Raw genomic sequence first — 24,911 nt, 5'->3', positions numbered from 1 at the left:
ATTAATTGTGAATAACTTCTCTCCTTTACTTTTTTAGGTGGTATTCCAGCATTTTTAAGCACATTTCATTACTTCCTTCTTTTTTCCCTCAGGAATCCTTAGTAATGACTAAGTAATATATTTCAATTTATAACATATTCCTGAATTTTGATGGGATTGGGTGATTTTTGGTGATTTATCTCAGGCCTTACATTTCATGTTTGTGGTCCATCCAAAATGAAAGCTAAAAGGATACAGAGCCAGAACATGCAGATTTTCATAATTGGACTAGGTGAGAACCTGAGCTCACTTTTAAGTTGGATCTGCTTCGAATGGAGAGTTAAACTAGATGACTTACAGATGTTTCTGCCAATCTTACTATTTTTATGAGGCTATGATTAACTTATTATTCATTGTTATCTTTTCATTCTTATGAGGGTCCATCCATACCAGCTGCCGATGTTGAGAGAAGGTTTCTTTAAACCACAGCTCTTCCAGTACACATTAATATTTATATTGAAACATGCACTACTCAGAGGGGACTAATTCACAAGTGAGTGAGCAGAGCTTGAAACTTCCTAAAGTTTCAAATTTATTCTGAATATTTTTCGATATGAACGTATTTCAAATATTTTTAAATCTCAAATATAGTTCCAATATAAATTTTCAAATAAATGTCTCTAAAGTCTGAGTTCTTTAGAACAGTACAATGCATTATCAAAATGTAACCAAGATAGTATACCATCAAACTCAGAAAGAGACCCCGCTTTGCATCCCATCAACAATGCCTAAACCTGTGGCTGTAGCCAGCCAAGAACAGTTGAAACCAAGGAGAAATTTAGGCTAAGTATAAACCCCATTATTTTGTTTAAAAGGCTGTGCACCTGTTACGTATCTAAGTGCCTTATCCCCACTTGCTTTGCTCAAACTCCGTGTGAGATGCAGATTTGCTAGATTTTGTACTACACAACTGCATTATTCTTTTTCAGAAACTAATCTACCCTGTAAATAATCTTGGTGAAGTTTAATCCCTAAAGTTTGCGAAAAGGAAAAAGCCGGCTTTTTTTTGTTTTTGTGGAGAAAATATTACATTAGGATTTATGCAATGTTATCCATTTCTACAACTTTAAATTTTTCATCTTGACAGATATGCAGGTAGCCAAGAACTTAAAACTTAGCAAGAAGGTTTTATTAAAGTACCAAGCAGCAGGGAAGCATTAAAACATGCTGAAAATAATTTAAGATAGTTTTAAGACTTTTGGCTTCTTTATGGAACACTTTCCCTTTCACAGTCCATAGGATGCAATTCAATCTGCTAATCTAGAGGCAGCGGAGTATTCTTTTTTAATGTTACATTAGAAATAAATATTATGGATTAGCCTGCTATTAACCCATAGAAAGTACTGTTCAATTAAATACTTCACAAAGCCATGGAGATTTAGATTTATTGACATATATTCATGTTGACTTTTTGTCCTTAATTCACCCTATTGAAAAGTAAGAAACAAAGGTACAATTGAATGAGTTCGTGAATGTCAACCCTGATTTTTAACTTTAATGTTGAGCGGTTTTGCTGTTGTCGGTCTTCGTATTACTAAGCTGAGCTATGGAAAGTCTTTTATGTATGATGATGGCATGAACATTTGCTTTTTCCAATTGTTTAAAAGCTGACATACACAGAAATCTATTTCTGGTGATCCCTATCCCAGATTTTAACCAGAAGCAAAAAAAAAAAAAATTTCCATCACTTATAAAAAGGTCAAAAGGTAAGTTTTTAAAAAATCATAGGGTTTTTTTGAGCACTCATCCAGAAGTGACCACAAAACTTTGAAAGAAAAGGAAAAGCAGAGATAGTTATTTTTATAAACATTAATTCAAAAATATTAATTAAAAGCTAGAAATGGTATGTAATTTCCAGAAAGTTATGAACATGGGAAAAAGAGATTTGAAAAGGAATAAACAGCCATCTTCACGAAACTATAAACTGAGCATCTCATTGATCAGCTTTCCGGGTCAAAAGGCTGCTTAGCTTTTCTAGGGACAGTAATTGTTACTGGATTTAGCAATGCCAGAACCTCAAAAGGAAATGTTCTCTCTAGTTGGAAAACACTCTCTTAGAAGCATGAAGAGGATATATGGATAATTGGTTGCTTCTTCAACACCTCTAATGGAAGACTGAGATATGCAAATGGACTAGTTTAACGCCATTCTTGTGTAAGACACTAACATGAGTAAAATAATCCACACTGAGCAGTCCAAAATGCCTTACCTATAAATGACAGCAGGGGGTAACCATTCTGCAAATAACAGAGGTTGTGATTTGCCCACAAATCCTGCTTCTTATATTTTGGATTCACGAGAAAGAGTTTTAGAGACATCAGTAATTCCAGATTTAGAATTCCAAAACGGTATGCATCCATATTTCTTGGAAATTAACTCTCCCTGTAGAGGTACTTATTTTTTCTGGAGATGTCTACAATTTCATCTAATACGAAGAAGCAGCATGATTGTGTAACTGACCACTCATGACTTTTTCTTGACATTGCTCACAAAGATTGAAAAGTAAACACAAATGGTCTTCTGTAATCATAGTTCTCTTACCCCAAAATTAATAGCTAAAACAATACTAGGTATGTCTCATTATCAATAGATAAATAAGTCAAGTATCTTGTGTGCTCAAGGTTTCTTTAACAGAAAACCTCACCAATGTTCACTTTCTGATAAACTTAAAATCCTGAGTGATTCTCTGAGTATGAAGTGTAATCCAATAATAATATCATTACCCCTTTGTCTGAATGAGTACTCAATCAATACTGGCATAAAATTTGATCTGGACATTCTATTTTACTGAGGTATATTAGATATTATATATTGAAATTATTTTAATCTGCATTATAAAAATTAAATATGGTTTACCAAAATTTATTTTTAAGTAGCAATTAGCAGTATTTTCAACCTATGGACCAAAATCTTCTTGTGACTAAATATGTGTAACTCCCACTGAAAACCCAATGTGAATGCATGTGTTTCAGAGCAGAAGGTGGCCTAATTTTTTGTTGTTTTATATAGTAAGGTGGTACCTGAATACCTGCAGGATCAGCAGCCAGTTTCTACAAGACTCAACATTTCCAAACACTGAAGGCATATTTGGAACACGTTAGTTTCAAAGTCTCTTCTGTCAGAATTTGCTTGCATAATGAAACACAAAAGTTTCTTATGAGACCAATGAGGCTGTAGAAATTCAGCAGCAAATAGGGGTTGAAAAATGAAAATACTGTTAGGAAAAATCCTTGGTTTTGTATAATACAGAATTGTAGGGCAGGAATGAACATCAGGAGATCATCTAGTTCACTCAAAAGCTCTGAGTCAGGGTCACATTAAACACCTGTCATGACTGGCTTGGCCTTATGTAACCTATGGTAACAAATTGCTTGGGACAGAGTTCTCACAACCTTCCAGGTTAACCTGTTTTAACTGCCAACTATTTTCATAGGTTAAAATATTTTCCTAAGATTAACCTATTTACCCCTTGCTGCAATTTAAGCTTATTGTTTGCTGTATGATTTCTCTTTAATGCCTTCTCATTTGGAATTTTTATAGAACACTAAATTGAAAAGAATCACCCCCATTTCCAGTGATGGGTTTCAACTACTTAAGATGTACAATGTCAGGGAGATCAGTGGAAGTTTATGTATAATTTTCCATGGCGTCTCAACTCAAGACCAAGTGAATTATTCTAATGCAGCTTTTCCTCCCAAGACTTTTAAACCCTCCTTCCAAACAGGCATAAACTAGAGATTATCACACATATTTGACAGGAAGTATGCATACAATAAGCCAGATCTGAAACTGAATTTGCAACAGTTATACATTAATATGCTCCAGCATGTTTAATGTAATATGCATATCTGTGGATTTCACCAATTTTGTTTGTCCAAGGAATCTAATTTAATGTCCTTGAATTTCACCATTCATTAATAAAGAAAAATATTCTGAAACATTAAAATTATGAAGGATCACTGCTAATATATGTACATATCTGCATAAAATATATATATATATTTGCATTTTATTGCTAGTTTATTTTAAGATAAGCCATGTACTTTTTCTTGTTCAGCATTTACTCTTGGAATCTAATAATATCTTTTAGCCAAAATTACTTTATGGAATAAAGCAATGGCAATGTATTGGTAAATGCAACACCTATTATATGTCTATATGTAGGACATTTAGATGTATATATGTCTAAATGTCTTATGCCACCCCAGAATTTAAATGCACAGTGATTGTACTGTACTGCAGTTATTATCAGACTATTGCCCCATCCTGTATTACACCAGTTGGCTGCCTGCAGTGTTCTCAGTTCTGTGACATTTTTTTGTGACATTGCAGTTTATCAGTCTGCACAACGTACTTCATAAATCTTCATGACTTATGTTTTCTTACAACATCAGGGTTTTCTTTACAGTTAAGCTGGATGTATACAGATGCCTGCTTAAAACAGGTGTCTGCAACAAACTTTAAGTTCTATCTTTCTCACAGAATAATTTTCATAAGAAAGAAGTTTTATCTAATGTGACTAATTTTTCTCACTAATTAATGAGTACAATCAACTACCATTAAAAGTCAGATCCTCTTTTTTGTAATTGTGGTGAATATAATTTCATGCAGATGGGAATGCTTAGTTCTTTGTCCATACAATTAAAATAAGCATACTTGAAAAGATCTTATGCATTTATCTTTACGGCATTTTTGCATAATCAAGTTTAATCTATGTGACACTAGAGAATCATCTGAGAAAATATTTAGTTCTTTCAAATCTGATAAAGTTTTCTACAAAGCCCCCACTGGAGTCTGAATATATTATCTTCTAAAAATCCTTGAACTTGTAAAATTTCCAATCAGCATTTTACATTTTGCCTGGAGCAGCATATCAAAGCACGGAGCATTTTATCAAGCTTACCCACCCTCTAACTTACCCTCTACAATTATGTATATGAGTAGCTCAAATGATAGAAGCTACTGAGGCAAGGGATAGTGTGACAAGAATTCTGAATTTCCAGGAAATACCTAGATGTGAACTCAGGATAAAAGCAGCTGAAAATTCAATCTAATACACAGTTCTGCAGATCAGCATGTTGCAGTTCAAACCTTTCAAAGTTGAAAATATCATAGAATTCATTTCAAGTCTTCAGGAAGCTCACAGTTTTGAAAGCTTGGAAATGTTGTAATTCATGTCGTTAAAATTTCTATCCCAAGCCCATAATTTCCTCATTAAATGCCCAGGTATCACTCAGGTGTGGTCATTTTCTTTTTTTAGCAGTTTGTCAATAGCTGTAGCATTGGAGAGAGTTTCAGTTGAATGGATCTAAGTGACTTGCTATGCTGTTTAATATCTTGTTTACAAGTAGTAAGCTGACATAGGTTTCTTTTGCAATAATCATAATCCATTTCTTTTCATCTTTACTAAGTAGCTCAGACACTGTTCTTCAAAAAAAAAAGAGGATAGAACTTCACCTTCTACCTCAACATCTCTTAAATATTTGGTATTGTATTTCTACTCTGGAAAGTGTTACTATTGTGTGTACCTTGCCTGTACCTTAGTTAATGAAACTATGACATCAACAAAATCCTTTCTCTACTTTGATTATGACATGCTCTTGAAATAAGTTCACATCAAGGAGGATTCTATCCTCTGGGGATCATTCACTTAAAGTATTTGGTAGCACATTCAGGTCAGTTTTGAAGAATAGTATTGTCAGCTAGTCCATGAGAATGAACTTCTGGAATTTTGATTCATAAACCAGACGAAGTGGAACTACAAGCAAAGCAGATGGCCCTGTTACAATCTTGCTGTTAGTGACTCTCACTGAAGGTGAAGAAAAGTTCTAATCACCTGTATGATTAACCTGTTTGATTGAGAGTTGGCAGGAAAATACCTCCATGCTATGACACCATACCCTGGCAATCCAATGCTGTCAGCAATGAATATTTATTTACATGGCCTAAGCAAAGTGCAACAACTTTTTCAGGATACCAATGACAGTATTTTGCTACTCCTCCATAATACTTTAGAATTTTCATTTTTTGGAAAATTTCTTGTGTAGAACAATTAATCCAAACCTGAATTAAACGCTGTCTTTGACCAAAGATTATTTTAACCCCATCTGATGGAAATAAAATTACCTTCAAGTTGAAATTCAGTACAAAGAACTAATGAAAATGTTTCCTTTATCAAAATTTTATGCTCTTTCCCACTGCAGACCTTTAAGTTACATCCTTGACTCCATCTGAACATGTATCAGCATTTAAGAGTGATATGGTAAATAGCATGTAATATCAGTAGGTCCTTGAAGTATCAAACCAAATTCCAAGTACCTTTGGCTTTGGCAATCCTGTCTCTCCCTTTAATTCGTGATATACAGACTGAAACTTCCTGTTTTGTTTTTAAGGTTTTCTTTTTCATTATCTGTAGCTCGTATACATCAAGGGGCAGAACTGTTCTGTTTGTTCTGGCTAAGGTTCCTTCCAGGATTTTAATTCTTTTTGTTTGAGTGAGGTTTTTGGTTGATTTTGTTTGGTTAGTTTGGTGGGGGTTTTTTTTTGTTTTTTTTTTGAGAACTGGCCTAAGTTGGTGGGCTGATAAGACAGAGCAGAATCTGTCTACAATGATCAGCATTTCTGTTGGTACTGTTGTATTACTTGTGTTGTGTCATCTTTGAATGACAGTTATTAAAATTGTCTTCAGAAGCAACTCAGCATTGTTCAAAATATTAGCTCTATAATTAAATCAAACTAAAACTTTGAAAAGGCAGTTATCCTTAGATTATTTTAGTATCCAATATAACAATATAATAATTTATTTTCCTGTTGTGAATATAAGCCTTACTTTGGTGAATAAAATGAACACAATAGCTGGAAGGGAAATTAGCTTTTCTTACAATCAATTTTTATCAAATGCAAAAAATTTAGAAAAGCTATTTCAGCAACATGGCCTTTCTCCTTCCTGGGAAATATGAGAAACACTGAAACAAGAAACATGGAAATAGTGCTTTGTAGATAATATTTAAAAAATATCACTAGATTATCTTTAAGGTCCCTCCCAACCCAAGCCATTTGATAAAAACACACTTTGTTCTTTTTAGGAACTTACAGTATGTAGGTGATAAGCAGCCTTGAGAACACATGAGGATTGCAAAACTTTACAGCACAATTATAAAATTATCTAATAATATACATTTCTAGTCTTAACCTCCCATATCTAAAATAAGAAATGTTGATTATAATGTCAGAATTGTGAGATAAACTTCCTGATGACTGACCCTGCCCACATCAAAATATTCTGTCCTCTAAGCAAAGGATACAATCAAGTACTTAAATTATAGCCAACTTCCTGGAGCAGATTTTCAGAGAGACTGTTGGCTCACCATGCCATGATTCATCCAGCTGGTGAAAACCTTACTTGCAGGGAGACATCATTTTCACTTACTCTGCAATGACACAATTTGGTCTATGCTAATAGTAAAGAGTGAACTACAGAGATCTGCTCCAGGCCCCAGAGAATTCTGCCCTGTGGCACTTCCCATTTAATTCAGCATACTCAAACCGTAGAGATTTATTAAGAAAAAGACAGATGATCCCTTGGGATAATCAGGTTTAAATTTATACCTTACAAAGGAAGTTTGATACGTTCTCTGTGGGAAGGAAGGATGGGCTTTCATGGATCAAAATTCTATGAGTTAATATTTAAGAGCACATCACGAAGAAGAAAACAAGGGATCGCAAACGATACTTTTCACCTGACCTCTTTCTCTCTCCCTCTCTCTCAATCACTGTTTCATACTAGAAGACATGAATTCATGAGAGCCAGCATTAATGAAAAATGCACTAGAACTTAACTGCATTTCAGAGTTGCTGGTGTCAAGGGGACGAGTAATGTCTCTGTCTGTCAGAATACAAATTTAGTTGCTTCATATGATTCAGTCTGAAGATTCAGAAAAGGGCATGGACAAAAAAATGGCATATTTGCCAAACTTGATGCTTAATAAAGTATTTCTTATCACAGTCAAATGCTGATCCCCCATTACACTGCTATCATGCTGTAAAAAATTGTAGCCAACTTGTTATAAATTATAAGGCGACATTAACAAAGATCATTTTCTGAAGACCCTTTCAGTCTCAGGAATATTAGAAAGCATTAGATTTTTTTATTCTAGGATTGTTTTTTTCTGGGCATAATCATTCTTTAAAAACTGAATATAGGAAGTCTTTGGTCTTTATAACTGGAATGTTTTCAGTATCTCCATTATGGTGCAAAAATATCACGTGGCAATTTCTAATGACATAATGAACATCAGTGTGTGGGGGTGGGCGGAGCCCCAGCTGCTTTGCCCTGGAGAGAGCCAAGCCGAGGAGTTAAGAAAGAATTTCGCAACTTCACCCAGAGACCCTAAGGCAAAAGACAAACTTTCTAGTCACAGCGACCTGTCCAGAGGTGACCTCGTCCCTGGACCCCTTTCGCTGGTACCTTTGCAATAAATTACCACCTGCGGAAATTCCACACGAGACCTCTCTCTCTCTCCTCACGGCCGGCTAAAAGAGGGGCTAACTCACAAGGGCAGGAGCTGAGAGCACTGAGCTGAAATCACTGAAAGCTGAAATCACTGAGCTGAAATCACTGCTCTGCCGATGCTGAGAAGCCCCTCTGCCAGCTGAGGAGCGCCCTGACCCCCCGAGGAGCTGTTTCTAGCGAGACATCCTTTGGGGTGGCTGTGGCTCTCTGGGTCCCAAGCGGCGGACCCCTCTACCAGCTGGAATAAGTGTGTGCAACTCTTATTCAGTACACAGTCTGCTTTTTTGCTAACTTATTCAGTAAAAGTCTCCATATAATCCATCTGTGATGGAAGTCACAACATTTCCTACCAGGCTCTCTCAGGACCAGCAGCTAGGCAAACATAGCAATGGATCCATCTGAGCTCATGTGTTGGTTTCCAGCTTGTCAGAATTCAGATCAAGCAGCTAAATTTTCATCCTGAGACAAGCAGGGTTAACACTGTGAACAAAGCACTAAGTGGATGCCATGACCCCTGTGGTATCATGCAAGTCTGTGAAATCCCCTCACTGTAAGGCAAGAGCCTCATCAGAGGACTAGTCGGCAATAACAGAAGAAGAGGATTTTCTTGTATTTGAAAATTTAGTGTGGTTTCTCCTTCTTACAGTGAAAGGATTTAGCATAATTCAGTGTCTCAAAGATACTTAGCTACTGTTTAGCTGGGTGCTACTGATTAATGTTTAGGTAGCTGAGAGAAATAATGAGCTTGGGAGTGAGCTGCTGCCACATTCCTCAGGAGAGGGGGAGGATGCGAATGCAGCACTACCACATCCTGCAGGAGCTCAGGGTGTAAGGTTGTTAGTCACCTCTACACCACAAACACCCCTTTGGTTACTGCTTTCAACACATTGCTCTGTACTCTGGAAGTGCATGTATGACGTACAGAAACTTGCCCATATACAATCTCATATAGAAGAGCAGACACCCATGTAAACATCCATTAGCAGATTAGAACAGTTTGACCAAACTACTCTCATTCTCAGCTACTGTAATTCTAGGTTCACTCTGTGCGCAGGTTTAAAGGCCAGTTAAGACATTTCAAAATATGTGAAATAGGCAATCAGCTTTCTCATTCTAAAAATTATTCTTAAATCTTAAAATTATCTAAGGTTGAATAATAAAGTAAGAGAAGGTAATTGAATCCAATGGTATTGACTGCAGGAACTCTGCATGTGCTGCTGAAAATTGTTTCAATTTGCCTCAGTTATGATTTTTAAGCCCTAGTACAAAGGCTACTACTTTGAATACAAAGCAAAGGGCACAATCCATTTTGCAATTGCCACTACGGCTAGATACACAATTATTCTAAAGCACTGCGTGAGGTACATTTCCTAACAGCTGCACAATTTTAGAAAGAACATTTAAAAAATCTTATCAAAATATGTTACATAAAAATAAGATGGAGTTCAACAGAGACAGTGACATCAACTGTTACCCATTTTGCTGTTGCTCCTGCAACCTTATTTATGCACATTGATATTTTTTCATGACAGATATGGGATATTGGACTCTGTAATCTGAAGACTGCCTTGTTAGTTATCTTGCAAGACATTCATTGACTAAAAGAGATGGGAGAACATTAGGAGATATATTTGTACCTAACCTTGAGATAAAAGTTAATTATCTGTCTCCTTATCACCAATCTCTGGCCCAGCTGGCAGCTTATTTATTTTTTATTTTAAATGTTTAGAATGCAATTGTGTTCACTAGTTATCTTATTAAAAAATGAAAGTAATCTGATTTATTTTCTGTCACTCTAGAAAGAAATGGTTTTAACAGAGTATCTTTCAGAAGTATTTTCTGCTGGTCTGTACTTCTGTCTAATCTGTATGCACATGGAGCATCGCATGAAAAATGCATGCACAGAGCAGGCACAAAAACTAACACTACCTGCGCCCCAGCTTGGGCTGATAAGAAGTTTTGTACATTACAGTAATAGCTGAATCTTGCATGCCCCTTTGCCTTTGCTGGCAGAATCTGCCTTCAGATGAGTCAGAAGCTAAACTCTGCCAGGTTTAACAAATGTCCACAGAGGATGAACAGACAGAATTATTTATTTCTATTAAGAATACCAGAGAGTATATTTTACAGAAAGTAATTTCATTATCTGTTGAAGTGCTAAGGTGCAGAATTTCAATACACAAAACTCAATGATGCATTAATTTGATCCACCTCATTAGCATCCAGGCACATTTAGAGAAAAATGCCAAAATTGTTACACTTGGTTCCAGTCATCAAAGTGATGGGCCCTCAGGGGTTGAACTCTGTGATTAACAGATAATATATATTTCATGAATAATATATATAACCAAATATATATACTCTATAATGTACAGTGTACATAATGTGTCTCATAACACATGATTAACATACAAAAAGAGGCAATATTTAAAATCATATTGCCATGAAGTAAATTAGACTGCAAAAATGTTTCAAATTTGATCACTCTATCTAGAAGAGAGAAAACTTACAAAAAACCACAGCTTTACATAATAGGGTACTTATTGCTACAGCTACACCTAAAGAAAAGTAGAAGAAAAAGATCAAGGGCACCTCATTTGTCATGCTTCTGCAAATGAATATACAAACAGCAAGCAGAGAAACCAAAGCAACTCTTACAAGCCTCCATCCTTTCCTGATAACAGGTAAGGTCTCCTTTTAGGTATTCTGGTATTTATTTTCACTATTTCAGCTGTTTTTTAGAATGCATCAAGCTTTGTGAAACAAATGTGGTGAGACAGTTTTTATGAGTTCTTGGTAAATTCCACGTGATAGATTTATGTACTGGTTTTTGGCATTAATTGCCACTTAATGACTCACAAAAGATACTCTTATGTCTCATACAGCAAGTGCATATATGAGGAACACAAAAACACTCACATGTGAACTGGAAACACCGTCTATCAAGTACAACCATTACCAAAAAAGACTGAAGGACAACAGCCAAGTGTAGAGTTCTTGCCAAACACATTCATACATTTGTAGTCAACAAAACTTAGTCTATAGAGAAGGATCACTGAAAAACTACATCTTGTTTAAACGTGTCTCGTAGACTGTATCATTTGCTTCCTATCACTCACAGTCCTGACACAGAAAAAACCCTAAATCCATCTCCATTTGAATAAACTTTATACTACTCAGCTATCTACTGATGTCAAATGGAGACAAATTAATACCCCCTCACCCAAACTCAGACGTTTTCCCTTAAATACTTGAGGAACAATATGTATAAAGGCTGGCATTGGCTTACAGACACAAGTACACTGACCAGTTAAAACATTTCTTATAAATGACTGCATTGAAATGTAAGTATCCTGAAGGGATTTTATGGAGATATTATGACAATGAAAAATTCAGATTTAATTTTAATAAAATCAGGAAAGGTAAAACGCCCCCCGAAATTATTATTATCATTCTAAAAGAACAAACGACTACTAATTACGAGTTTAGCATTTTCTTGCTTAAAGTGATTCTTAATTTTACATATAATATTTCTGTTTTCTACATGAAGTGAAACTGATCCTTACTACTTTGAATCTAGTGCTAACCATTTTGAAATTGTATTAGACATTTCAGTGCCTGTGTCTCTAAGATACATGTTGCCCTGTGTGAGAAAAATAGCTTGTAATAATTTTACTTAGCTATTAAACAATTATACCCATGTTCTCTTACAGCTAGAAGGTGGTTTATCATTTCTATTGCTAAACTTAAAATAGCTACTATTTATTTTCACTGTCTGGGAACCTCAACATGACTGGTACAACAAAGATTCTAATTAGAGTAATCTTTCCTGTAACCTGACTGTCTATTGTTTTCCAACTCAAACAAGATTTGAATTTGAAGAACATACACTATGCTGGGTCTATGTAACTTGTAACAATTTTCTACCTTAATAGTCACACTGCAGCATTTGAAAATTGGCAATTATTCATTTTGCCATGAGCTGGTAACTGAAGGAGTGAAATTCTCATCTCTGAAGAATGGTATAGTAAATCATGGATTAGCAAAGTCAGGCACTCTCAGTGAAAGGCTATCCTCTAGCTTACATCTAACAAAGCTAAGGATCAATATGACACTCCTTCTCATCACAATACACATTTTATGTTAACTTTAATCAATTTCATCTCTAGAAATAAAGTGTTTAAAAAAGAAGAAAACTAGCTAGCTTTCTAACTAAAAATCATGTTAGTAAAGATTTTCAGAATCAGATGGAAAACCTCAACTCATCTGCCTACAGACTTTTAACAAGTTGTGACATCACACAGTCATCTATAAATGCTACTTGCTAAAAATTTTGTGTTTAAAATAAAATCATCTCCATCTGTTTAAAAGAATACACTGTGAATTTTTCACAGAAAAGACATAAAAAATTAAAACTCGTATTTCCTGACCTCCACTACAAAACTGAGGTCTTTAGGCTAAACTGACCATTCAGATTTGTCCATGAACTGTGGGAAAAGAGAGGTAACTCCATAAGGCAATTAATCCTGTTCTCACACAAACATCCAAGATCTATAGGAGGAATTGCTCTTTGGAAGTTTTTTTCTGTCTCCCTCCAAGATCTGTATAGGGACAATATCTATAACTTTCGTAGTTTTTAGATAGCTAAGGTCAAAAAAGATGAATTAATCTTCTCATGCCTTTGGCTGGAAATCCTGGTTTTGTGGTAAGGTTTTGAGAGGGTTTAAATTTTTTTTTTCCCTTGTGCAGACTGACTATTTTGGATTGGAGTTTCAGCTTCTCAGAGGCATCTGGCAAGAACTCCTACTGTCTTACACCTGCAACACCATCAGAGGCACATTTGAGAGTCTGCTCCAGCGAGAGCTGATGGGGAGTGCAGACTTCCAGTGCCTCCTGTAATAGCATTACATCTCTGGTGGGGAATGAGGAAGGTTGCTATCAGCTTATTAGGCTTTCAATACAAGTGTGGGCAAGAAGTACAGCAAAAGAGATAAAGGCAAAGGGTCATCATAGCACAGTTTCTGATGATTAAATAAGGCTTGAAATCAAGCCAGTTTCTGGTTTTGAGGATCTTTTTCCCCTTCATAAGAAACCACCAGAAACATTTCAATTATTCCTGTTCAGATAAAGGTATCTGAACCTAGCCAATACCAGCTCTGCATATTTCCATCTCCTGAGTAAACCATCAGCATACAATAAATACTCAGATTTTTGTACACACCTAAGTGGCTCAAATCTTTATGGATGCTATTTATGGTCTATAAAAAGTAAAGAATACAGAAATAAGAGTGAGAGTTTCTTTATAACTGATATGTTCTAGGAAGACATTAAAAAATAGTACAACTAATATTCCATACCTGAGTAGTGGCTGCTTTGGATAAGAAGGTTGGTCACTGTTTTGGCATGGCTGAGGTTTTTTTGTGACTTGCTTATAAATATTCCTGGCAGTTACTCCAATCCATAGCATAGTAGAGAGTGTAGAATAATGCAGTACTATGCCAACCTAAAAAAAGAGTGGACAATTAAATAACAAATAAATGGATCAGTAAAACAAAATTTTACAAGAATCTTACTCCATAAGGGCACAAGCAAACAGATTTTTTAAAATTGAATTTATAACTGCATCTAACTGTTGCACTTAAAACTAGTTATTTAATCTACCATAGATAGTATTTATTATCTCTAATACCAAAAGCTATGTTAGGAAACGGAGATGTAAATCATTTGTTTTCTAAGAACCTTTTTAATGGAAACATTTTACACCTGGATTTAAAGTCATGTAACTCTTAGTTTGTGTTGCACTCTTCGTTAGCCTATCATGAGAACGCAATTTAAAATTTAATGAGAGGCCAGCATTTTTGCTTGTTATTATGCTATTTCCTTTAACTTTTCAGGAACATCCTGCTGTAGTTCCCTCTCTGCTATACACAGGCAAGGCTGACTTCTGGCAATGGCATCAGTGCTCTTTGCACTGATAAATCCAGATTCTTTTCAGACATATTTTAAGAAAATTATAAATTTGGCTATAGAATTTTAAAAATAAATGACAGCTCTTGGCATTCCACTTAAAAAGAATTATAAGCTCTAATAATGTTATTATCACTTTGTTTATCATTGAAGGGAAAACAAAGTACAAACACCTCTAAAATGCTAACATCTTTGTTATGTTAGTAATTGTTATTCATTACTATGGAAGCAGTAATTGGAATTTTATCCAATCTTCAGTGCTTTATTACATCAGCTAAGTCTGCATCTGATTATATAAAATGAGGTTACCTTTGAAGCAATAACCTGACATTTTGCAGTGACAAGTAAAATGTTGCTATAATTGGAAAGAACATAAATGTTTAAGGAATACAGAGAATTGCTGAATAAAGCTAACACAAATCTATTATAATGATTTATTTTAACCAGTGTTCATTTTTGCTCCACTTAAAACAAAATAATTGATGAGTAAAGAAAAAAAAATCCCTGCATTTTGTTTGTATTTAGTATTATAGCTCAAAACTTGAAGATAGCAGCAAATATCATCAGCAGAAAACCCTCTTTTCTCTGGTACTTGTCTGTCACATTGGACAAGGGAGGATAAAGCCTTCATCAGTGCTGTTGCTTGAGATAAAAGAAGCAGAAATAAGGGAATGAGACAAATGTGTATTATGAGCTGGCAGATGCTGCCACTTCAGGGACTGGTGCTGTCTGGACCTGGTTCACAGGCAGCTTGCAGAGTTTCTGTAGGGATGCCCTGAGCAGGACCATGAGCAGGGACAAAGGAAGGAGGGTGAGAAAGGGGGAAGAAAAAGGAGGCAGAAATAATGAGAAAGAACTGTAAAAAATCTAGATATTTAGCTCCTAACCTCTCTCTCATTTCAGCACAGCCCTGCTGCTATATATTCTGTTTTCAACACAAGTACATTCAATAATAGGAAGAGTTGAAATGAATTCCATATCAAAAGGCACCTACATGGGAAATTTTGAAAACATATATGACCATATAGGCAGGAATCATCAGACACTTAAATGAATGTAAGACTAAAAATAAGTACAAAAAAACCAATGTTATTGAACTTTCAAGGAGACAACTGAACTGACTGAAAACATCACAGCTATGCCACACCTGCATCACCTTGCTGTTTCCACAGTGTACTCATGTTTCAGCAACTGAGTTACTTCTGATATGTGGAGAAATCAAAAACATGGAGGCAAAAAAATTATCACTCTCTGTACTAACTCTTTAATGATCCGCATCTCTCTCTCAGGAAAAAAACCCAACAAAACAAAACAAATAAAAAAATCCAAACCCTCAACCATCTGCATTTCTTGCTTGAAGGAAACAAGGATTTATCATGAAGATACAGGATATGACTCCTTATGACTAACAGATTTGACATGACACAGCAGAAGTGTGGAATTTGGAAGGGTGCACTGAGCTGTTACACTAAATTCTAATATTTTTGCTATTATTCATCCACTAATAATCAGTAAAGAAATGCTTGTTGCACTTGACATTGAAAATTCAGTGTTTCAAAGTGCTGGGTTTTGCTCTTATCTCCTCACTGACATCAGTTATGTCACAGAGATGCATCTTCCTCACTATTGTGCTTAGGGACTGTGACTGCAAGTTCTTTTGTCCCCTCCAGTGGGCTCACCTCTTTCTAGCTCTCTCAAGCTAGGAAGACACCTGGTCCCTCTGGTAGAAATACATGAGATAGCAGATCCTGACATGGGAGGGAAGGATGAGGCTCCACAGAAAGACCAAGGTAGCTTTACTCAGTAAACTCTCTCCTGACTCTCTTAGCAAATACAAACTTGAGCTTATGCATGAAAGGTTCAGGGTACAAATTTATCTGTGTGTGTCTTTCTACCTCTGTAAAACTTCAGAGGCCAAAAACTATACACAAATTAAATACCAAAGTGATAAATTAAAACTATTTTCACTTTTAACAGAAATTTTGTATTTCACATAAGATTGTATGGAAAGGGTTGAGTTTTCCACATAGAATAAAGGATTATGATTGGAAATACTGAAGTGATGACCTCTATTATTAAGAAAGTATTCTCCTCTCACAGGCCAAATGGTACAGAAAAAACTGCCAGGATATAAGCATTGTACCTAAATTTTCACATGTCCTGTGTTTTTAGAACCCTTATCTTTGGGAATAAGCACTAGCCTTTTGAATAGAAGATTATACTTTTCTTCAGTAAGAAGATGCTGTCTGTTTGTGCTCCTTCAATAAATTTCAGTACCCTAGAGATAAGTTAAGTTCCACATGATGCAGTTACCATGGTAATGACCAGAATACACATTTATGCAAAGCATTTTGGCACAAAAAGGTTTCTTGATCAGCTTTAAGTTGCACATAATTTTCTTTGTTGTCCCCAAATTTTTAATTTAATTTCTTTTTTTTTCTAATTGTAGTCATATTTCAGATAAGATTGTACTTCTTAATTCAGTTCTGTTTAAAGAAGGACACAGATATGCATGGACATTCTGATTAAACTATTAATCCTGCAATGAAAATGATTCTTTTCTGTGAGATGAAAGGATTCAGGAATTTCTCTGCAGTCTGTAACACCACTGGATGTGAATATTTCATGATCTTTAAACATTTAGCATTAGCAAAATCCCATGCTCCCTTCACAGGTAGAAAATTTAGAGCGAGAAGTTGAACTTTCTGAGTTGAACTTGTAGGCTGCTGGCTACTGTGGAATGGGCTTTGCCTCTCTTGCTGAAGATTTACTGCCTTACAGAAACAAATTCACCAAGCTGCTTCACATATGACATTCATCGGGGAGAAGGAAGATCTGAGCCTTGCCAAAGTGTGCATGGGAGCTTTTATTTTATAAACCATGTAGATGTTCTTGGAGATGTGATTGGAGTGATCAGGCAATTAAAAAAATTCTGTCTGCCTTCTGAATCTCATGCCCAGAAGTCCACTCTTTGTGCTTCAACATGCTTAACTGATGATTTCCTCCCCTAGCATCCATAACCTCATGGCTATCATGCTTTCCTCTAGAGTAGGAGCCAGAAAACAGAAATCTTTGAGAGTACAGATTTGATGCCTCCCACACATGGGGAGTGATCCAGCTGCAGTTGTGTCTCCTTCTCTCTCATTCTTTACATGAAAGGAGTGAGCTTCCTTCTGCCTTTTGAAGTAAACTAATCTGAGACCCCAGCTGGGAGGTGGAAGGGCTCAGTGGCTGGCTCAAGCACCTTCCTGGTAGTGTATTGCTCTGATTAATCCCTGCTGCTCCTAAAACAATCTCTGACTAACACAAAAAATTATGCCAGTAAACTCAAGAGTCTGGATTCTACAGCAGCCAACACTCAGTGACACGCAGAATAAGATTCAAGGGTAATCTAAAGAATCTGTAGATTCATTCACTCAGGCAATGCACAAAGATGCAATCAACTCTTCTAGACCAGCACTCTAACGTCAGGGTTTTTTGTAAATCATAAAGACTGCAGAGCACATAGGCAAGTGAAAGGTCTACACAAAATCCTCTCTGAAATAGATATGCAGGTTTAAAAGGAAATTTTAGATTTTTAGATTACACATAAAAATAAATGTTGGACCATTTCTGAAAAGACTTTTTTTGTGTGACTGTTTCACCTTGAAGGGGCTTTGAAGGTTCCTCCAGCTATCACAGAAAATGGGCCCATTTCCATAACATTAATTCCTGATGTTTAAAACTAACCTGCAACTACTCATTTAGAGACAGAAGGTGATCCAAATGAAGCTAATTTAGAGCCACCCTTTTTGGTTAAATTTGAATGATAAAAGTTAACTCAGTCTATTATTTCACATTGATAAGTATGCTGCAGTGAATTTTTTGTGGAAGTTTTAGGGACAATTACAATAGGAAAGGTGGTGGTTGACTGGATTTATACAATATTTCAGTGATTAGGACAAAAAAATACTTGCACTTGGAATCTTTCCCTATAGACTTGGGAAATAAAAAGGGAAAATTGCATTGCTGCAAGTTTAGCACCAGCATTGTGCTTTGAATTTTAGCAGAATGAAGGGTATCTGTGGAATGGCAACTGATGGTGTTACACCTGTGGTATAACTAATATTTTAGTGCTGCTTGAAACAGTAACATTTTCACAAATATATCAGGGCTTTGGCACATTGAATATTAAATCCCAGAGTAATCGTCTCAGGGTTATTACAGAACACAGGCACTGGGACTCTGAATTTTGAAAACCTTGCTGTCAGAAAGCAAGAAAGGATCTGTGGCTGGCTATGATGTTCTCGAAGTTTTTCAGCCTCTGTTACCAGCTATTGGAGCCTTGTCTTAGATTGTTTGGACTATTTCATCCATTAGCCCTGTCAAATTACATCAGGAAAGAAAGGACCGTCTTTGTCTAGTGTCACTTGTATCTTTCTTATATTGTAATCCTAATGATTATATTGTTTGTTGATGTAGCATATTATCAGGTAAATAAATAACTTTATGAAACTGCTTAGCAGACATATAGGGATGGTTCATATAGGGATGGTTCAATTCAGTTTCTCTAAGTGTGCACATTTCTCAGCAGCTCAGGATATGGCCCTATCCCATAGCAAGAGACAGATGCCACTGATAATCCACTTTATTAAGATACCCCTGCAGTTAATGTACTACTTATAAAAGGCTATTAATAACACATTTATCTCAATCAATTTTTCATTATAGCTGTTAATACCACGTTGCTACCATGCAAGCTGCAAAGTAAATAATCAGACAACGACTGAAACAACAGATGGTCATTTGTGACCATGTAATTACATGGCCCTGGCTGCCCTACAAACTAATCTGCTACTATCACTTGCAAACTGCACACAGAGACAATGGTAAGTGATATTTCAATTTGCTATAACTTACAAATTAATTATGACACAATACACTAGATATTGTGAGATATTTCTCTCAAAATAATCTAGTGACCAACTATGTTATTTAAATTAGTATCACTTAGGTAGACTTCACAGGTAGAATGCCACAGTGCTTACAGACCCACATATGCTGTTTACTGATGGTCCTGCACAAGGATTCACAAAAGGTTTCCAAAGCACTTCATTGAATACTAGAGTGATAATTCTTACACTAATTATGCAAGCTTTGCAGTGACTCTGCTGTTAGCTCCTGACTCCTGCTATTTACACCCACTCAGGCCAATCAGAAGGACTTGATTAGTGACAGGCAAAAAATCCAGGAGAACATTGGCTAAACAAAGTGCTTTACTACATGAAAATATCAAAAACATTCATGAGACGTGGTGCACCTCTACAAAATCTGAGAGGAAGAAACATTCAAGGCAAACAAATTGCAACAAGCCCTCATCAGACATTACAGAAGATGGCTGAAATGACTCTCTTTACACATTGGACTGACTCAACCTTAATATCCAGAGCAGCTGAATCCAGCCCTGTCTGTGCATCTCACCACACTATTGCCCCAAAAATGCTGTGGCAAGAGATGTGAAACAGTCCAGCAGTGCAACCAAGGGTCCAGAAATCACAAGTATGCTGGTCTGCTACGTGTCCTTAGGGATCAACCAGTAAAGCCAGGGTCACCCTCAGGAAAACAGTGCATGTGTTCAAAAGTGAAGCAGTAACCTTAGTCCCACTCATTCAATCCAAAGTACATGAAGGACAGAAGTATTCTGGATTCATAGTTTTCAACTGTCCTGTACAGCAGAGAAATATCAAGATTTTCAAGGCTTTTCTTAATAAAACCCAAGAAGAACCAGGCGATCTGAGCCTCAGAGAAGTCAATGTGTTGATCACCCTCTTAGAGAAACTCATGTGACAACCAAACACTGAACATTCCCAGTGCTGGCCTTTAAAAGATATGCTTATAGTAGTTTATTTTGCAAAACTTAGGATCCAGGAACAATATAAGAGAAGAAGGTGAACTGCCAATATTATGTTAAAAACTCATTTGCAAGTTTCAATTCTATTAGTAAGAATTACTAAGACAGATACTTACAGCTTGACATATAATTGGATATTTAATTCGATTGATTCCACCAGCAAAAACAGCAAATGTGAGAGCAGTATGGAAACAAAAGTTGAGAAGCATGTGCCATCCTTTTCTGCTTATTCGGATTGTGCTGTCCAAAAAAATCACATTTTATGATTAAAACCCCAACATATTTATTACGAAAACTACTATTTGGGAAAAACACTGAATTTGATAGAATAAAATTATCCGATTCTTGAATATCTAGGTAACAATCTACCCATAGGTCTGAGAGTCTGACCTGTATAGTATTGAAATAAATGATAAAAGGTAAAATAAATGGTAAAAATCATAAAAGTCTACCAATTTAAAGTTTTCTCCACCCAATCAAGCATTAAAGTAGAGTACTAAAAGCAAAAGGCTTATTGCATAGCTTCACATATGCAGAACTTTAACAAGACCTCTCTAAAGGATTAAATGGAAGCTGAAAATCAGAAGACATTGCATTAACATCACGTAATTAATATTTAGCAGTTTCTACAGTACAATACATTCCTACTCTTTTAAATTCCTAATGGTCTTTAACCAGAAAATGTAGTTAAAATGGCATTTATATAAATTTTTCATACCAAAGAAAACACAAGTTTTCTAAACCCAGAATTTAGACTACTAAGAAAGTTTCTTTTATCCAATGATAGTTACCAGTCTTACAACTCGACTTGGTCTTAAAAGCCAACATGGCAAGTGTAGCTGACCAAAGTGCTGCTCAACAGGAATTTACCAGAAAGTAATTTGATAGAATTTTATATTCAATTTTTGATTAGAAATCTTAGGAAAAGTGTGCAGAAAATTTAAATATATGTGTCAGGAAAGCCCAGGAACAGCTTAAGAAAGGCTGACAAACTTAAATTTTGATTTCTCTTGTGTAAATCACATTGCTGCCATTATTACACAACAGTAATTAAAATAATTTTAGTTTATCTTTACAGTAAGGGTTATAAAAATTCAAGTGCCTCAGTGTCGTGCTGACCATTTAATACATTCTTTAAATGGATTCTTACCTGTGATGGACAATGTAGGTGATAATGGAAGCAAACAGGCACAACAACATAACTGCAGTACATGCATAAACCACAGGGTGCAGAAACTCCCCTGGGTACTGGGGGAAAGACAGCACTGTCTTAAAATCCTGTGGAAAGAACAAAATGATTTAACATTGTTAGGCATGTGTGAAACTGAGACTTCATTCCAATATGTCCTGTCATTTCTAGCTGTTCCCTTTCAAGGGCAGGAAAAAAAGAAGATAAACTTTTAATGTAGATACAGTTAATGAATTTGCCATAACAGACTGCTCCTTCCTCATCAGCATACAGTTTGCAAGACAGAAATTGACCTTTTTGTGCAAGCAGACATATCCTAGTTAAAAAAGAAAGTCTGAAAAAATACACAGAATATTACATTTTCCCAGCATTAGCAATATCTGGTCCTTCTGATAACATGAACTTTATGAGTGTATTCTACTGTGATGTTATGCAGAAAATTCAAATCACCATAAAGGTCTCTAAACGGCATATATATGGCTGCAGAAGAACCACTCAAAGAAAAAAAAAACAAAACATAAGAATACACCCAAATTATTGACTGACTCAAGTATGATTACCAGTTGATAAAAACTCCTGTAACCCAATGACCTTCACACTGGAAATATTCTGCTCCCCATAGTAGTAGGGAGTACTTGGACAAAAGTACCAAAAGCTGTCCAAAAGTACCTTGGACAGCTATATTAACAGCAGAGTAAAGATCCATGTGCTCCTTTTGGACACATCAGTGCATAGTGACATAGTTCCTAATGAAAAACATAATGAAGAACTACCGATATCTTTGTAAAATTAACCTTATCAAACTCCCATTTTAAATGACACATTAAGGAGAGCAAAATCTGGAGGTGTGATGGATAGAATGCAAAAGGAGCCCATTAAATAAAACAGAATGTCTTTAGACTATCTGAATTAAAGCAAACATTACATTCCCTGTAATTCATTAAGCCACATTTGCTTGTGGCACTACATTTCTGCACACAGGTACCAAAAATTATACACAAAACCTATCACCTGAGTGCAAACACAATGTCATCTGCGTGCCAGTTCCCATGTGCAGTGAGACTAACTTTGCACATAAAAATGAATATATATTCCAGCAGAAACAGCTAAAATCTGAAATAGTACCAAATCTGACAATCCAGCAAACTCTAACATTTAAAATATTGGCAAACATTTAGAAGACTTTTGTCTTATTTGTCAGTTTTAGGTTCCCTTAGAAGAAGATTCAATGCATTATTTTCCAGAGGTGAAATCTCCCCTTAGGAAACTGAGACTGTAATGCTAATACCTCTGTTTAATTGCATTTGCATGCAGAGAGCTGATTTCTAGCACCATTATTTATGAATATGAACTTGTCCACGTACAAGCAAATAATGTTCATGAGTATATGCAATTACTAAATTGGGAGAATTTAGTTTACCTTCTAAAATGACCCTCACAAGCAACTGATGCCCTAGTAGTTATTATTTTCCTTCATTATTAGCTTTAAAGTTTGTAAGACTGATTGTACCGTTTCTCCAGGTGCATGTGAATGTCAGTTCTAAACAGAGCAGTTCACAACATCAAAAAGCACCATCAAAATGGAAAAATAACTTATGAACAAAATGCCAACTATATGTTATCACATTCCATTTCTCAAGTACTGCCTCAGCTTGCATGTTAAACCTCAGTTAAACCTGCTCTGTCACTCCTGTCCCTCACACAAGTTTTCTCTCTGCCCTGCCCAGTTCACCAAGACCCAGAGTGAGAGGTGGAGTCACATCTCATGGAGGAACTCAGCTTATTCTGTCTCATCTAGAGGTGCCAGTTCTTCCTACTCTTCCCTCAACCACAAACAGAAAAGAGGAGGAAAATGACTCTGTCTTTTGATGTGCTAGTTTTTAACATGACAGACCTGGGCTCTTAAGGCCTTCTCATTTTTGTTTTCTTTCCGTGTGCATGGATAAACCCTTAGGATATCATGACTTCATAATTATCAAATAATTCTTTGAAAGTCTGTTGGTTCAGATCTGTCTTTGAATGTCCACTCAAACACCCTTTGTCATCCTGAGCATCTTTTTCTCCCATGTTTTTATTTGCATAATCTCCCCATTAATTTTTTTATGGAGTAAGTCTCTCGAGGTAGATGAATGAGTTTACCAGGAATGTTCAGTACAATTTTAGCTCGTATTATGAGTAGTAGTGCAAACAACTGGACAGTTTAAACAGAAATACTCTGCTGAAAATGATAAAGCATTTTCTTCTAGCTCTTACTGATGTAATAATATTTTCATATACTACTAGTACACTTGGGCATAATTTTAGGTACATTTAACTTCTCTGCATTCAGAAATGTGTTACAATAGTAACACAGTAGTATCTAGTACTATACAGTAGTAACAGCACAGTTATTTAAAGAGATAAGTAAGTTGGATATCACTGTGAAAAGTTAAAGTTGTGAAAAAGGAAGCGCAGTGAAGCTACACATTTATGTAGCAAAAAATGAAAGCAATTTTACTTGAGTACCATCACTGTGTACTAAAGAACTAGTTTTAATAGTGTAAATTCAAGGTTCAACCTCTCCCTATGTTTGATCATCTGTATAAAAGCAAATGCCATGTGCCCTACAGGAATACAACCATTTTGCCTGCAGAAGAACGAAGAACAATCAGCATCTTAAAGCTATTTCCATTTTTAAATACAAGTTTTATCTCTTATCTAATCTTTTACAGTAAATAAATGGCAAATTTTTGACTATGAAAATGCATTAATGCCAAAGCAGAATATCTTTTTAAAAGTGTTTTATATTGAAAACTGATTTCATTATAGGTATATAACAGATGTATCTTGTCTGCTCTCTGATGATAATTAAACCTTATTGATCTATCAACTTCCCTTGAGTAATCTTCTGGGGAAGACAACATGCAGAAAAGAAGCATTTTTTAAATGCTGTATGGAAAGGAGCATTGTATGTTACATTTAAAAAAGTTAAGTTTGATTTTAATTCCTAGAGGGGACTCAAATCATGATGATACTGAAAAAATCACAGAAATTATCCCAGGAAAATGAATACTTACAAGACTATGACCATTACAAACTGGTGACTACAACCACAGGGCCTGTTAGTTGTTGTCTGATGAGAAATTGTCATTCATTCAACTTTTTAAGATGGTATGAAACAAACCAAGACAGTGGTGAGCACTTGTGGCTGTGAATGTGAATCCCATATTGGGCCACATTACCAAGACTGCACACAGCAGAAGGAAAGAAATTCTATTCCCTTCTATTCACCACTTATGAGCCCAAATCTCAACTATTGCATCCAGTTTGGGGCA

At 35.8% G+C, this 24,911-nt stretch overlaps 1 protein-coding gene across 1 annotated transcript in view; it reads right to left on the bottom strand.

The window, feature by feature from the left end:
• The window catches only part of LOC136364139 (adhesion G protein-coupled receptor A3-like), a 257,612-nt gene that overhangs the window by 18,037 nt on the left and 214,664 nt on the right, over positions 1–24,911 (bottom strand). Inside the window, exons 15-17 of the mRNA XM_066323790.1 lie at positions 21,559–21,686; positions 20,525–20,648; positions 13,909–14,054 (exon numbers count right to left, since the gene is read on the bottom strand). Of these exons, the coding sequence (XP_066179887.1) occupies positions 13,909–14,054; positions 20,525–20,648; positions 21,559–21,686 (398 nt within the window). The remainder of the gene's footprint in view (positions 1–13,908; positions 14,055–20,524; positions 20,649–21,558; positions 21,687–24,911) is intronic.

The sequence above is a fragment of the Sylvia atricapilla genome, chromosome 8 (genome assembly GCF_009819655.1).
Source record: "Sylvia atricapilla isolate bSylAtr1 chromosome 8, bSylAtr1.pri, whole genome shotgun sequence".
NCBI lineage: Eukaryota > Metazoa > Chordata > Aves > Passeriformes > Sylviidae > Sylvia > Sylvia atricapilla.
This window is presented reverse-complemented; position numbering and strand designations above follow the sequence as displayed.